Source organism: Talpa occidentalis, unplaced genomic scaffold (genome assembly GCF_014898055.3).
Source record: "Talpa occidentalis isolate TD23 unplaced genomic scaffold, MPIMG_talOcc4v2.1, whole genome shotgun sequence".
Lineage (NCBI taxonomy): Eukaryota > Metazoa > Chordata > Mammalia > Eulipotyphla > Talpidae > Talpa > Talpa occidentalis.
The window spans coordinates 92,344,474-92,357,522 of record NW_026555331.1 but is presented as its reverse complement, the minus strand read 5'-3'; the positions used below and the strand labels follow the sequence as shown (position 1 = coordinate 92,357,522).

Sequence of the window (13,049 nt, the reverse complement as noted above, 5' to 3'; positions counted from 1 at the left end):
AAAGTGAGTATTTTCAAGTAATGGCAGTGATTAATTATTAATGGGAAACATCTCTCTTATTTAGAGACCCCAGAAAACATTTAATCAAATATCCAATTTTCATAGATGAGAACCTGAAATTAAAGTAAACGTGGATAAAAAATGAAGTCTCGGGCCTCCCCTGGTGGCACAGTGGTTGAGCACTGGGCTGCAAAGCTGCCCGCAGCCTCTGCAGCAACAGTTCGATCCCCAGCCACCGGTGAGGGTCCCACATGGCGCGCAGACATCTCCTGCTGCACCCGCTGCTCCCCTCGGCAGTGTATTTCATCGTTCTGCCTGTTCTGTTTCCTGCTCTGGCTCTGGTATATTCTCTCACACTCCCACCCTTCTGACTATGCCCAGTGCTTATATAAATAAATAAATAAATCTTAAAAAAAAAATGAAGTCTCCTTTTTCTATGAAAAAATAAAATCGCATAAGTAAAAAGACTTTATAAATGATGAAGGAATAAAGAACTATAAATTGTAAGACATTAAAAGTTGAAATAGATGATAATTGTGGATAGGCTTTGGGAGCTGCTGAATGTAGTAACTGTTTTTGGAACTGTGTGACTTGATCACACATGTGAATGTATATTTGTATAGTGGTGGTTTTGGCTGCAGGGGAATGGAGACATGGAACAGAAGTATTTTCTGCCTATTTCTGAGGAACAGAGTTTCATCGTAGTTAGGGGACTAGGTAGCATTCTGAATTTGCAAAGGACTTTTTAGTGAAATTCATTGTGAGATTCAGAGTAAGAGATGTCTAAGTATGACACTGAGAAATGCACTTTGAGCATAGTATTATTGTCTTAGCAGTGCACAGGAATTGGTGTAATCTAAGACAGTCAGATTATATTAAACATCAGCAGTTATGGCACCCTAAATTAAAGAAACCAATAAAGTTGATAACTTAGGCTCATTTCTCAAACTACTTTTGACAGCACATTTTACCTCTGCACTGTTACCAAATTAATATTGCTAAATCAGAAATTTAATGGTGCAGCTTCATTTTCAAAATGCTTAGTGTCCTTCCTATATACATATGAAATTAACTCTTTGGGCTTCTATCTGATGTTTTTGCTCCAAAATACTGCCCAAGGAGAGTCAGTATAACAGAATTCTTGGGTGAGAATTATATATAAGTAGGGTCTACCCTGACTTCACCACTTACTGGCTGCACTGAGCAAATTACACCTCATACACTTGGCCAAGTTCCATAGTCAGTCCAAGTATCTCGCTAACCTAAGCAACACAGGTCAGATCAGTCTCTACATCTCTACATAGTGCTTGGCCCAGACATGTTAAGGATGATCATTAGGGATGATGATTAGAAGTGATGAGAACAATGATCACAAAACGGACACCATAAATGTAGTCTGTGTTTTTTTCTTTTTTTTTTTTCTTTTTTTTTTTTGCTTATTATGCACATGGTTTTCAGTGGAAGGGGATGTCATTAATTTCTACTTTTTACATCTCACATAGCTTTAAAACACAATTTAAATCCTACCTACTAGCACAATACCTCACAATAAAACTTCTCTGTCATGATAATGTTGAATAAGAAAAACTGATATTAGAGGGCCTCTTTTCTTGGGAAAAAAATACAAGTTGATCTTGCCCATCCCATTTAAAATTATACTTAATATATCAAAAATAAAATACAACATCATTGTGCCTGATAATTTATTAATTATTTAAAAAAATAAAATTATACTTAATAATTGCACTTATGCCTTTTTTTCTAATAAAACTGGAATAATTAAAAGTGTAAAATAGTATGGAGTGATTTGTTTGTGTGTAAGAGATATATACAGTATGTATTAAAATATTGTTCCCAAGCTCTTCAGACAGGCTGTTAACTCATTCTATATCCATTTAAAATTCTAGAAACTTGGCCTTCTGGGGGAATCAGTTTTCCCCTCAAGCAATGTTTTCCCACACATGGGAACAAAAATAATTAGAGGAAGTTCTGCCCAGAGAGAAGGGGAAATAAATTGAAGTGTCCAATTTCTGTCCACTGGTAGAACTAAGTGACTATTCCATTTTAAAATTGTCAAAGAAAATAAAAAGGTTTTATTCTGTTATACTTAATTCTTATTTATAGGTATGTACTAAGAATGTTATATTATCACATTTCATGTGTCATGTTATATTATCACATTTCATGTGTCATTTTAAAACTTGCCTATTACTCACATGATACAATTGAATCTCACAACATAACCTCTTTCCAGATCATCTGATTTGATATGAAGACAATTTACTTCCCTTTAGATGCCTACATGTATATGAGACTTACAGTGCCAAGGTCAATGATGAAGCAGTCACCCTTGTTGAAACTGTCCCAGCTTAAGGGAACTTCTGTGGCCCTGACCACTCTCCTCCCCTTCACATGCAGGAGCCGCTGGGCAGTCAGGTCATTTGTGAGAACATGATTTAGTCCAGATGCCACACCTCCAGCCTGATCAGTGAAAAGAAAACAGAAAATCAAACAAAGTGAATGAGGTGTCTGAGTAGACACAGCAAAGTATAAAATGATAAGTATTTTTGTCAAAACTGTTTGTCAGGCCAAAATAAAATAGTCACCTAAGTAAGTGTCTGTGAAAAATTAAATACGCAGGGCCTCCCTGGTGGCACAAGGGTTAAGATGCAACCTATGAAGCTCTCCGCAGCCACTGCAGCATGAGTTCGATCCCCGGTCAGGGATTGAACCCACATGCGCAGCAGACCTCACCTGACTCGCCCGCTGCTTCCCTCAGCACAGTACTTTAGTTAATCTGTCTGTTCTGTTCCCCACTCTGTCTCTGGCGAATCCTCTCACCCCCTGTACCTCTGGCCTGTACCCCAGTTCTTGTATGCATAAATAAATAAATCTTTTAAAAAATTAAACATGCAGAAGAAATTCTTTGGAAAATTAATAGATTTTGTTTTGTTTTTAGGCTCTTTGTCCTTCCTGTTTTAACCACTCAATTTTATATTGCTACAGAGAACCTGCAATGGATAAAACCTGCTCCATTAATAAACAGAAGTTGTAACACTTGTCCTTTGGAAACTAATGATTTTCAATCATTGAGGGGAAAGGCAGACAATGTTTGTAAGGAGGAAAGCAACAAGTGGCTGGAGGTGAGTTAGAGGTAACAAGAATATATAATGAGCACCCAGAAACTAGGCACCCCAAAATTCCCATCATCAAAGTTCTGGACCGAGATGGGGAATTGAGTGCTAGCCGGGCATGGGGTGACTCCTATTTACGGTTCCTATTTTTACATTATTACTCCCCAAAATCTTAAAGGACTAGTGATAATAGTCCTCTATGAAACCTCCTATCCCCTAAAAAACCTTAGAGAAAAAAAAAAAATTCAAGTCAATTAAGTGCCATGGGAAGATGGTCACAATTTTTCTAGCTGAATCTTTACATTATATATGATAACTAAATCTGATAGTCATTTGACCATTTATTTATGTTGAAAGCATCATGGTTTAGTGATTACCAGGTTAGACACTGGAGTCAGATCATCACATTGTCAGATACCAGCTCTTAGATCTTGGCAAATTACAGAGTCTCTCTGGGCTCCTGTCTACTTATCTTAATAAAGTGATAATGACAGGTGCCACACCATTACCATCGGGCTGTTGTTTGGATTAGATGTGATAATATAACATTCTTAGTACATACCTATAAATAAGAATTAAGTATAACAGAATAGACTTTGCTATCTAATGGTAAATTATCTTTGCTTCCACCTTTCCTACCAAATACTGTTTCAACCGCACACATTGCCATCTGTTCAATGCCACTGATGATAATGAATTGTTTTTGCTAGATAAATTTGACCTCCATTTGTAACTTCTTTTGTCTAAAAATGACATCTCTGGTAGTTTTAATGTTGCTAATGAAGATACAATCATACAAGTATAAAATTACTTTTATCAAGTTACTTTCAGTATGTTCAAACATATGTTCAAATATGTTTCTAGAAGTCTGATTTTTCTGCTGATGCTGGCAGGATTAATAATAAGATAAATCCTTACTGATTGCATTTGTACTATAAATGTATTTCATTATTCAGTTGAATCTTTATAACACACGCATGAAGAAGTTGTTATTATCCCCATTGTATATGTGAGGAAATTGAGCTCATAAGGAGCTTGAAATGTGGAAATGGAAAGCTCATGTCCCTGTTTTGAGGTAAATAAGTCATATATGATAAAAACAGGTTCAGAACCAGGATGAAAGCTAAGTATATACTTTGAGTAACTACAAAACCTGGCTTATTTAAAAGGTTGGGTTTAGTAACACAAAGGAAATTTCAGGATCATTTGACATAAACTGTAGGAATCCAAGTGAATCAAATAAAATAAGAGCCAACAGTTTCATATTTAGGGTGTTTTATAGCCCAGGGTGGAAAAAAAATGACTTCAAGAAAGATAAACAAAACTTGTGTTTTATCCTGATCTCAATGTTATTAGAGAATATTCAACTAAAGGTCTGATCAGGTAATATAGAAATAAACCTAGCAGCATAATAAGCTACCTTTGTATAATTCAGAAATCTAGTTGAGCTCTGAGACTTCAGGTATTCATTAGGTTAATAAACTAGGGGTGGAATGATGGGGTCTGCAGAAAACCTATTGGGGCATATTTGATTTTGAAAAGGATTGCTCTGTAATATGTGTCTAGAAAGGGCATTTTTCACATTTTAACTAAACATTCTGGGGGTAAGGGGATTGCTGAAGGATGGCCAGTTCCAGAAAAAAAAGCTGTCCTTCAAAGTTATAGAACTATTTAATTATCATTTTTTAATTTGCAGAGATGAAGGCATTTGATGATCAGTGTTTCAGGCCAATACACATAACCTATATGTGTATGTGTGTGGGGAGAATACATGTATATATGAGTTTGTGAGACTGAAACACTTATATGTTCAGTTCAGGAGTTTATTTGTATTATTTCTAAGACCAAACCATATTATTCCTATAACTGAAGTTGTGGTTGTTACAAACATTGTAGCATGATATTATAGAACAACTGAGATTCTATCTTGGGTTGTTCACAGCAAATTCAAATATTTTCTAGAATAGTAAAGTTGAAAACTGTTAATAGCAAAGGTAATAATATTTAATATTGAAGTAACTTTACAATATATTAAAGAACTTTCTTTTGAATATGTAACTGAAAGCTCTTAACTTTACTAAAAGTTAACTGTTATGAAATCAAGTCATAATATTTTACATATTACATGAGACATTCCACAAATATTTACAGAGCAACTACTATGTGTCTAGCAGACACTGGGGATATATCAGTGAAAAAAATATGACCAAAGCAAGAACAAAACAATCCTGCTCTCAATGAACTTTCACTTAATGAAAATAAGAGGTGTGGATGGATAAAGAAGAAAAGTAGGTGATAATGGAAACTTTGAGACAGCTGCTTACCTTATATTTTAAGCCTCCTTTGAAATAGCCAACAAAATCAGTAGACTCGTAGCCTTGAAGTTCTCTGTTCTGTACTGGCTTGCCACCCAAATAGTCATCCATTTGAACAGTAAAGATGGCAGCCGCTGTGCTTTCATCCTGAGTGCACTCCTTTCCTGAAATAGCAAATGATACACCTCACTTACCAAGCAAAGAAAAAGGATTAAGAAAGAATTTCTGATATGAAAAAAAGATACATTTTCCTTTAATTCTATTTCTGTATATCCAATAAACTTCAACACTATCTTTTAGCAAAAATGGTATACTATAAAATATTTTGCTAATAACCATAGGAATTTTGTTCTTACTTTTTAATTATTTCAAAATATTTTGAAATTTTTAATTATTTCAAAATATTACAATACCACTGTCTGAATAGACACAATTATATATTCCAGCAGGATACAACAGATAAGCATTCATTTTGTCCTTAATAGGATCAGGCTACAAAAACACTTCATAATGGTTTTAGTCTTATTAGTAACAATCAGTAGGCTTCCAAAATGCCAGTATGCCAATATTCATAAGGAGTACTAACATCATAAGACACAGTTAAACAACTTCAGGAAAGCAAATGGGTTTTAAAATGGGAAAAATAATGTAACCGATCTTATCCCTATTTTGAGTCCCAGTGACCCCACTTTAAAATCTCACTGGTATGAAACAATATTCTCTGAAGGAAAGAGAAACAAAAGGATCTAGCATGCTAATATATTTACTGAATGTTAACGTGTCATTTGTTTCAGAAACTGAATAAACATTTAACTTTCCTAATCCTAATACAGGTCCCATTGGTGTTGCATCATTGAGGTCAAAATAACAAATCTTCAGTAGACAAGATGATCAGACTCAGGACAGTTCTGAGGGGAACTCAAATTTCTATAAAAGACACCTCATAACCCATATGTATCTGACCTATGTGAAAATAATAAAGGATTCCAGAAAAAATATCTAATGTTTATGCCTTTATTACCCCCTTGCTATGAGCTAGACACTGTGCTAGTGTTTTATATGGATGATCTCATTGTTCAAGAAACTTCGTGACTCTGAAACTAATTCCCAACATGTTCCATGTGAGGAAACTGTGGTTTAGAGAAGCTGAGTAATATCCTAAATGTCACAGAGTTGACCTTTGGGAAAACAGGCCCCAGAGGCATCTTTTAGTGATACTAAAGCACAGACTCTTAGAAAACTACAACAGTAGTAGATTTCCCTCCCTCCCTCTCTCCCTCCCTCCCCCCACCTCTCTCTCTCCTCTCATTAGCAGTAAAATTTTGTGTTATTTCCCTTTGTAGATAATTTAGATAGATATAAAGGTTTAAAAGCTGGAATTATATAATAGTTTACTTGAACAGCTCCCATTGAGAGTATTCACCAAAATTGAAGAAAGTAAACCAGTGAGTTACATTAAAGAGCCACATTTCTTTACCATTTTTTCCTTATCCTCAAAGGGGACCTGTGTAGCAAGTTTCATCTCAGTAAAAACACTCAGTGACTTAACAATTATTTGACATGATTTGGTATTATATCAACTTGTGACCCTGTTGTGGTCAAAGGAAGTATTTAACACACATAGAAAACACGCATGCAATTTTACAGTCCAAAGGAACCCTAGTGGCATTTTTCTGCCCACTTCCTCATCCAATAAGAATATTCATGATGTAAAAAATACATAAAATATAAAAAAGAACAATGATGTAAAATACATATAAATAAATAAATTTTTAAAAATTAAAAAAAGAAAGAATATTTATAAAGGAATAAATGTAGATTCTGGACAGAGATGCTTTAATTGAGAAGCAAATCAAGATTAACATGGAATATGTTAAGGATGGTGTATTTGACATAAACATTCTTACTGAGTATAAACTGAAACCAAAATCCCCATAAGTAGACATAAACAGATAATAAATGCTATTAATGCAATTAAATGCAATTAATAAAGGAACTGCAAGTAAATGAATTGAATTACATTGTCATTTGTTGCTGCTTTTATAATGTGTTACGCCAGGGAACATCAGCTGAATAAGCTAGAGTTCTTGCACTGCAGAGAATGAAGGGTATAAATAAAGTCAACACCAGCCTTTGAATGTGAAAATTAGAATCAAATTAGTTGTATTATGATGGAATTCTAGCAAGAGTTTAGAACCTTATGAACTTCTATGTGAATTGTGCTTATGACTCTATTTATTTTCCCTGTGTTGGTTTTATTGATGTTTTTATGTTATGTCATGTTACGTTATGGGCTATTATTTTTGTTTCACTTGTGTATGTGTCACAAATTTCATAAAACTCTTTTGAGAATGTGATGACACATAACACAGGAAAAGTGATAATTATATATATATATAATATAGATTATAGATTATTTAACTATCCATGTATATTTGCGTATCTAGTTCTATACAGTGTTACCACATATAAATTTATATATCTGTCATCACCGTGAAGAAATTGCATAGTTCCAGATATTCAACAACCACAAGAAAAAATTGATCAACATCCTATATCACCAGGGAAATGCAAATAAAAACCGCAATGAGATACCATCTCAAATTTGTTTGAATGGTCCATATCAAAAGGAACAAAAACAAAAGTGTTGATGAGGATATGGAGAAAAACATACACTGTGGTGAGAATAAAGACTCTTCCAGCCCCTATGGAAAACAGTGTGGATGTTTCTCAAAATATTAAAAGTAGATCTACCATATGATGAAGAAATTTCACCCCTAAATATCTACCCAAAGAATGCAAAATCACTAATTTGAAGGAATATAAGCACACCTATTTTCCTTGTAGCATTATTTACCATAGTCAAGTTATGGAAACAACCTGATTGCCCAAAGACAGATGGGTTGGATTAGAAAAATGTGGTATATACACACAATGGAATATTACTCGGTGAGTAAAAAAGATAAATTCTTGCCTTTTGTGATAACATAGGAGAAACTGGAAGGGATAATGCTAGATAAAATAAGTCAGAAGAAGAAAGACAAAGACCAGATAATTTCATATATATGTGGAATATAGAGAAGCAAAACAAAGGGTCAGATAAACTTAAATCAGTAACAAGCCCTACAAATCTGACTATAGACTTAAGGCACCAGAGTGGGAGGAAGAGAGGGAAAAGCAAAGTTTGGAGGGGACATAGTGGACTATGGTGAGGACTATGAGTGCCTTGGTGGTGGGTGTGGTATGGTAACATACACCTGAAGGTGTGGGGTCTTATACCTTTAAATCATATACAGTGTTGTAAATCAATGTTACCACAATAAAAAAAAATGTCACCACAATAAAAAATTAAAAAAATATATATAAATAATTTCTCTGGTGGCAAACAAAATTTTTTTTCCATCCCCAAAATACCCCTTACATTGTCCTTATAAAAGGCAAGAATTTATCTCCCTGGCAGCATCAACCCTCCCCACTCCATTTCTAAACATTAGTACCAACAAATCTAAAAGCTCATCATTTCAAAAATGTTGTATAAATGGAATAATATAGGATGGGCATTTTTGGCATTTTTTTCCACTCAGCCTAATTCCCTGGGATTCATCCATGTTGTGTATGTGTCAATAGTTTGGTCTTTTTATTGCTGAACAGCACCCCTTGGTATAGATGTGTCACAATTTGTTTACCAGCTATCTGTTGATAAATTTTTTGGATATTCAATCAAAGCTACAATGACATTCATGGATAGGTTTTTGCATGCACATAAATTTTTATTACTGTGGAATAAATGCCCAAGAATGCAATTACTGCATCATATGGCAGCCACATATTTAGTTTTGTGAGAAACTGCCAAACTTTCTTTGGCAGAGTGGATTTACCATTTTACATTCCTCCCTGCTCCCTGCACCCATTCCCCAAGCTAAGCAATGCATAAAAGATCCAGTTTCTCAGCATCCTCTCCAGGCCTTTGTTTAATTTTCTTATATTGTATATTGCACATTCTAATCCAATTCTTTGGGTTCCAGTGCTTTGCACAGGGACCAGCACAGACTGATGATACCATAAATGTTTGTGGCTTTTAAATATACTTATGTAAAGCTTAAACATGCCAAGGAGAAATGTGAGGATGGGTGTCTGAAGCATATGTCATGTGACAGAGAGGAGCTTTGTCATCTAGTTCTGCTCTGAGACTGATGCAGTAAGTTACTGGAAGCAAAAGGAGGATGCATTTAAATTGCTAAAACTGCAAAAAAAAAAAAAAAACTTTTAAGTTATTGCAACAAATTCTTACTTTATAAAGTAAATTTAAAAAATAAAATGAAATAATCTGAGACATGCAAGGATATTATGGGAAGACACTGAGCAAAAGATCTGGAATGGGTGACTCTTCCTCTAGTCTTTGCACATCTTCTTATCTCCTCTTTCTTCTTCTTACTTGGTCTGTATCTTCATTTCTAGGCCACATACTTCTTCCATCCCAGTCTAATTTTAATTTCAGACTCTTTCATCTTCCTGCCAACTGCTTTCTTTTAGGAAAACTTGTTGTTGTTTTTCCATGAACTTTGAGTTCTCTCTTAAAACTTTCTCTCACTCTGTCCTCCTCATTCATTCTCATGAATTCATCTGAATTTAAGTCTAGAGGATATTTTGAATGAAATCCCCCTTATTATTTAGGGAACTGAAATAGGAAGAACTGGTAAACAATTCTATCTATAGGTCCTGTAGATTAATTTACTCTAAACTTTTCCAAGTTCTCCCTGATTTTCTCCGACACAATCATTCCCAATTACCCTCATTTCTCTTTTTATTCTCTTTTATTCTCAAGGTTCTTCTGCTTCCTCACAACCTATATACTTCAAGTTCCTTCACAATGCTTGTCACATTTTACTTGTCTTATTACACCTTTGAGATCATAAACTTTCAGGAAAGGTTCATAAATGATTCATATGCAAAAAAAGCTGTGCACAGTGTTGTGTGCATTGAATACTGAACGAATTAGCTTATTATAACATGTTACTAACTTTATATCTAGCAGATCTTTAAGATCATAAAATGTTTCTGCCCAAAGCATTTTTTAAAATCGGTAAGCATGAAATAAATAATTAAAAGTTAACTTGATTCTGTAAATCCTACAAAACATAGTTTTTCTGAAACTTAATTGGACAAGAAATGGTGGAATTTAAAAATTGAGTTCAAAACCCTCTTGCAGCCTTCTGATAAATTCAAACTGAACTGTTGTTGATGAAAGATATAAAGTTCTTTCACATTTTAATTCACCAAAAATGACAAATATGGCATTTCAGACATTGTCTTCATTTGAAAACTATATTCTGGATAGAAAGACCAAAGTGATGACATTGCCATCCCAGCTGGCAGATTTTAAGGTTCCAGTGTTTTCCTGGTATAAAAGATACATAGATCACTGTCTATTTTAATAGGAAGAGTGACATTACACTGGGAAACTAAAATGTGTTTGGAACTCAGCTTCGGCTTCTTCAGCAAGAACATAATTTTAATATTGACTACCACAAAACATTCCTCACCCTCTTACATATTTCTTATTTCAAAAGTCTGCTCTAGGTGTTTGCTAATACTGAGAACATAACTTCTCAATGTTTTCTTCACTTTGTTTCTTAGAATCCTCATATATTAGAAACAAACAAAAAAAAAATGGCATCCAGGGACTTCAAAATATGCATGTGTGTGGTTTCATGTTTTCCCCCTAAGGTCAGAAATAAAGCTAAAAATAAAGAAACACATCCAGGCAAGGTAATTTTAAAAGAAGGCAATTAAGCTCAAATAATCGACATTTTGTTAGCTGGGTGTGCCCAGTGGCGCAGAAGCTCCGAGCAGAGGTTGGACGTTCAGGATGTTTACAAGTAAAAGTAGAAGGTGGAAAAAGTAGAACACACAAGACCTACTGTCTGAAGACCTGGCGTGAGTGCAGCCCAAAATAATTACTCTTGCTGAAGGATCCTTTAGTTCCACACTGTGTCCTTGTTCAAATAAATAAATATTTTTAAAATTATTGTTTTATTTAAAAATATTGATATAATAAAGCAGCTCACCTATTTAAATAAACATGTCATACAAAGCTATTTATGTGAATAATAAATTTTTTCTGGTTCCATCCTAAAAGTCTGGAATTTCTGTTCACCGAACCCACCAGCAGCTGAGCAGCATCGTGCAGGCAAGACGCTGCTTTAAAGTGGCCCAGAACACTAATCGCCGCAATTAGTGGATAAATGCAAGCTGGTGTGCAAGAGCCAAAAATTAAAAAAAAAAAAAAATTTAAAGAACTTCTCGCCAGCTGCGTCGGATGCCCACAAACTCGTTTGACTTCATCTCTTTGGAACAGGGAAACCAGGACTGAACTTGTCTGAAGGTGAGCTGGATTTGGCCAGCGCCAGAGAGCGCTCAGCAGCAGTCCAGGCGGGAGTGGGGTTTGGAGACATTCAGGTAAAAGGGGAAGAAGGAAGAGAAACCAGCCCCAAACCTCGGGGGCTGGACACAACAAAGGTCAAAGCCCGGTGTTTGCAGTCGGGTTTGCCAGAGCTGACTGACAAGGAGAGAAGGTGGTGCAAGGGGCAGTACGCCCGGGGCACAACCAGGTAGACCGTATCCCACGCGCACCTGTGTGCCCCCACACTCCCAAGCCTGCAAATCTCAGCTCCCCACGATCCTGCCCCGCCCCGACCTAGACGTGCCCGGGTCCCGCTAGCTGCGGTCCCTTACCGAGCCAGTAGTGCAGGCGGTAGCTGAAACCCCGGCTCCCCTTGGTCGTGTGCAGCACCAGGTAGGCGTCCCCGACGTAGAAGTCGCCGAAAACACTCTGCGGCACAGGCACCAACTCCAGTTTCTCGATCCTCCAAACCTGCAGCCCCGCCTGCTTGCCGGCGCGGGCGAACTCCGGGTGGTACAGCCCCTGCGCCATGGCTCCTGTGCGCGATGCAATAGGGGGCGCTGGCCCTCGCCGACCTGAGAGTGGCTGCAGCAAGACTGACTGCAGGAACCCGGTTCTCCTCGACTAGCGACTTTATAGAGTTCAACCTGCGGGGAGGTGGGGCCGGGAAACGGGAGGGACTAAACACCCGGTTGGGTGCCGCTCGCGAGGTGAGCTCTTCCCAAGCCTCCTGCCCCGCCTAGTAACTAGCGCTACCGCCTTTCTTCCCAGCTAGGGAATTCTCTGAAATCTTGAGATTGGGAGGGGACTTAAATTCCTGGAAATACCTCCTTCAAGGAAGGGCATTTTTTTGCTGGCACAATTGGAGACATTAACAATTAAAATTTTGGTTGACGCATTTCAGTAACAATCACCCTAATCATCAACTCCATCATTTCAATGGCCAGTCTTTCCTTCCTTGAAGACTTTAATTTCTGTCTTGAGCTTCTCCGTTTGAAAATGCTATGAAAAACAGCATGTCAAATTAAAAGGATGGGAAGGGTGAGAACTTGGAAGGCTGTTGCTCCTTCCTGGCAGCCTGGTTTCTGTAAATGTCCAGATTTACATGTGTTCAAATTCGTAGGCTTTAAAACTTTGTTTTTTGCTAATACAATGTTGCAAACAACATTTTGAACACATTGCACTAAGCACAGGCAT

The 13,049-nt window shown here is 36.5% G+C and overlaps 1 protein-coding gene across 1 annotated transcript in view; it reads right to left on the bottom strand.

The window, feature by feature from the left end:
• SCIN (scinderin) overlaps positions 1–12,455 on the bottom strand; it is a 72,103-nt gene extending 59,648 nt beyond the window's left edge. The window contains exons 1-3 of the mRNA XM_037513394.2: positions 12,185–12,455; positions 5,459–5,613; positions 2,320–2,481 (exon numbers count right to left, since the gene is read on the bottom strand). Of these exons, the coding sequence (XP_037369291.1) occupies positions 2,320–2,481; positions 5,459–5,613; positions 12,185–12,383 (516 nt within the window). The 5' untranslated portion in view covers positions 12,384–12,455. The remainder of the gene's footprint in view (positions 1–2,319; positions 2,482–5,458; positions 5,614–12,184) is intronic.
• Positions 12,456–13,049: the final 594 nt, after the last annotated feature.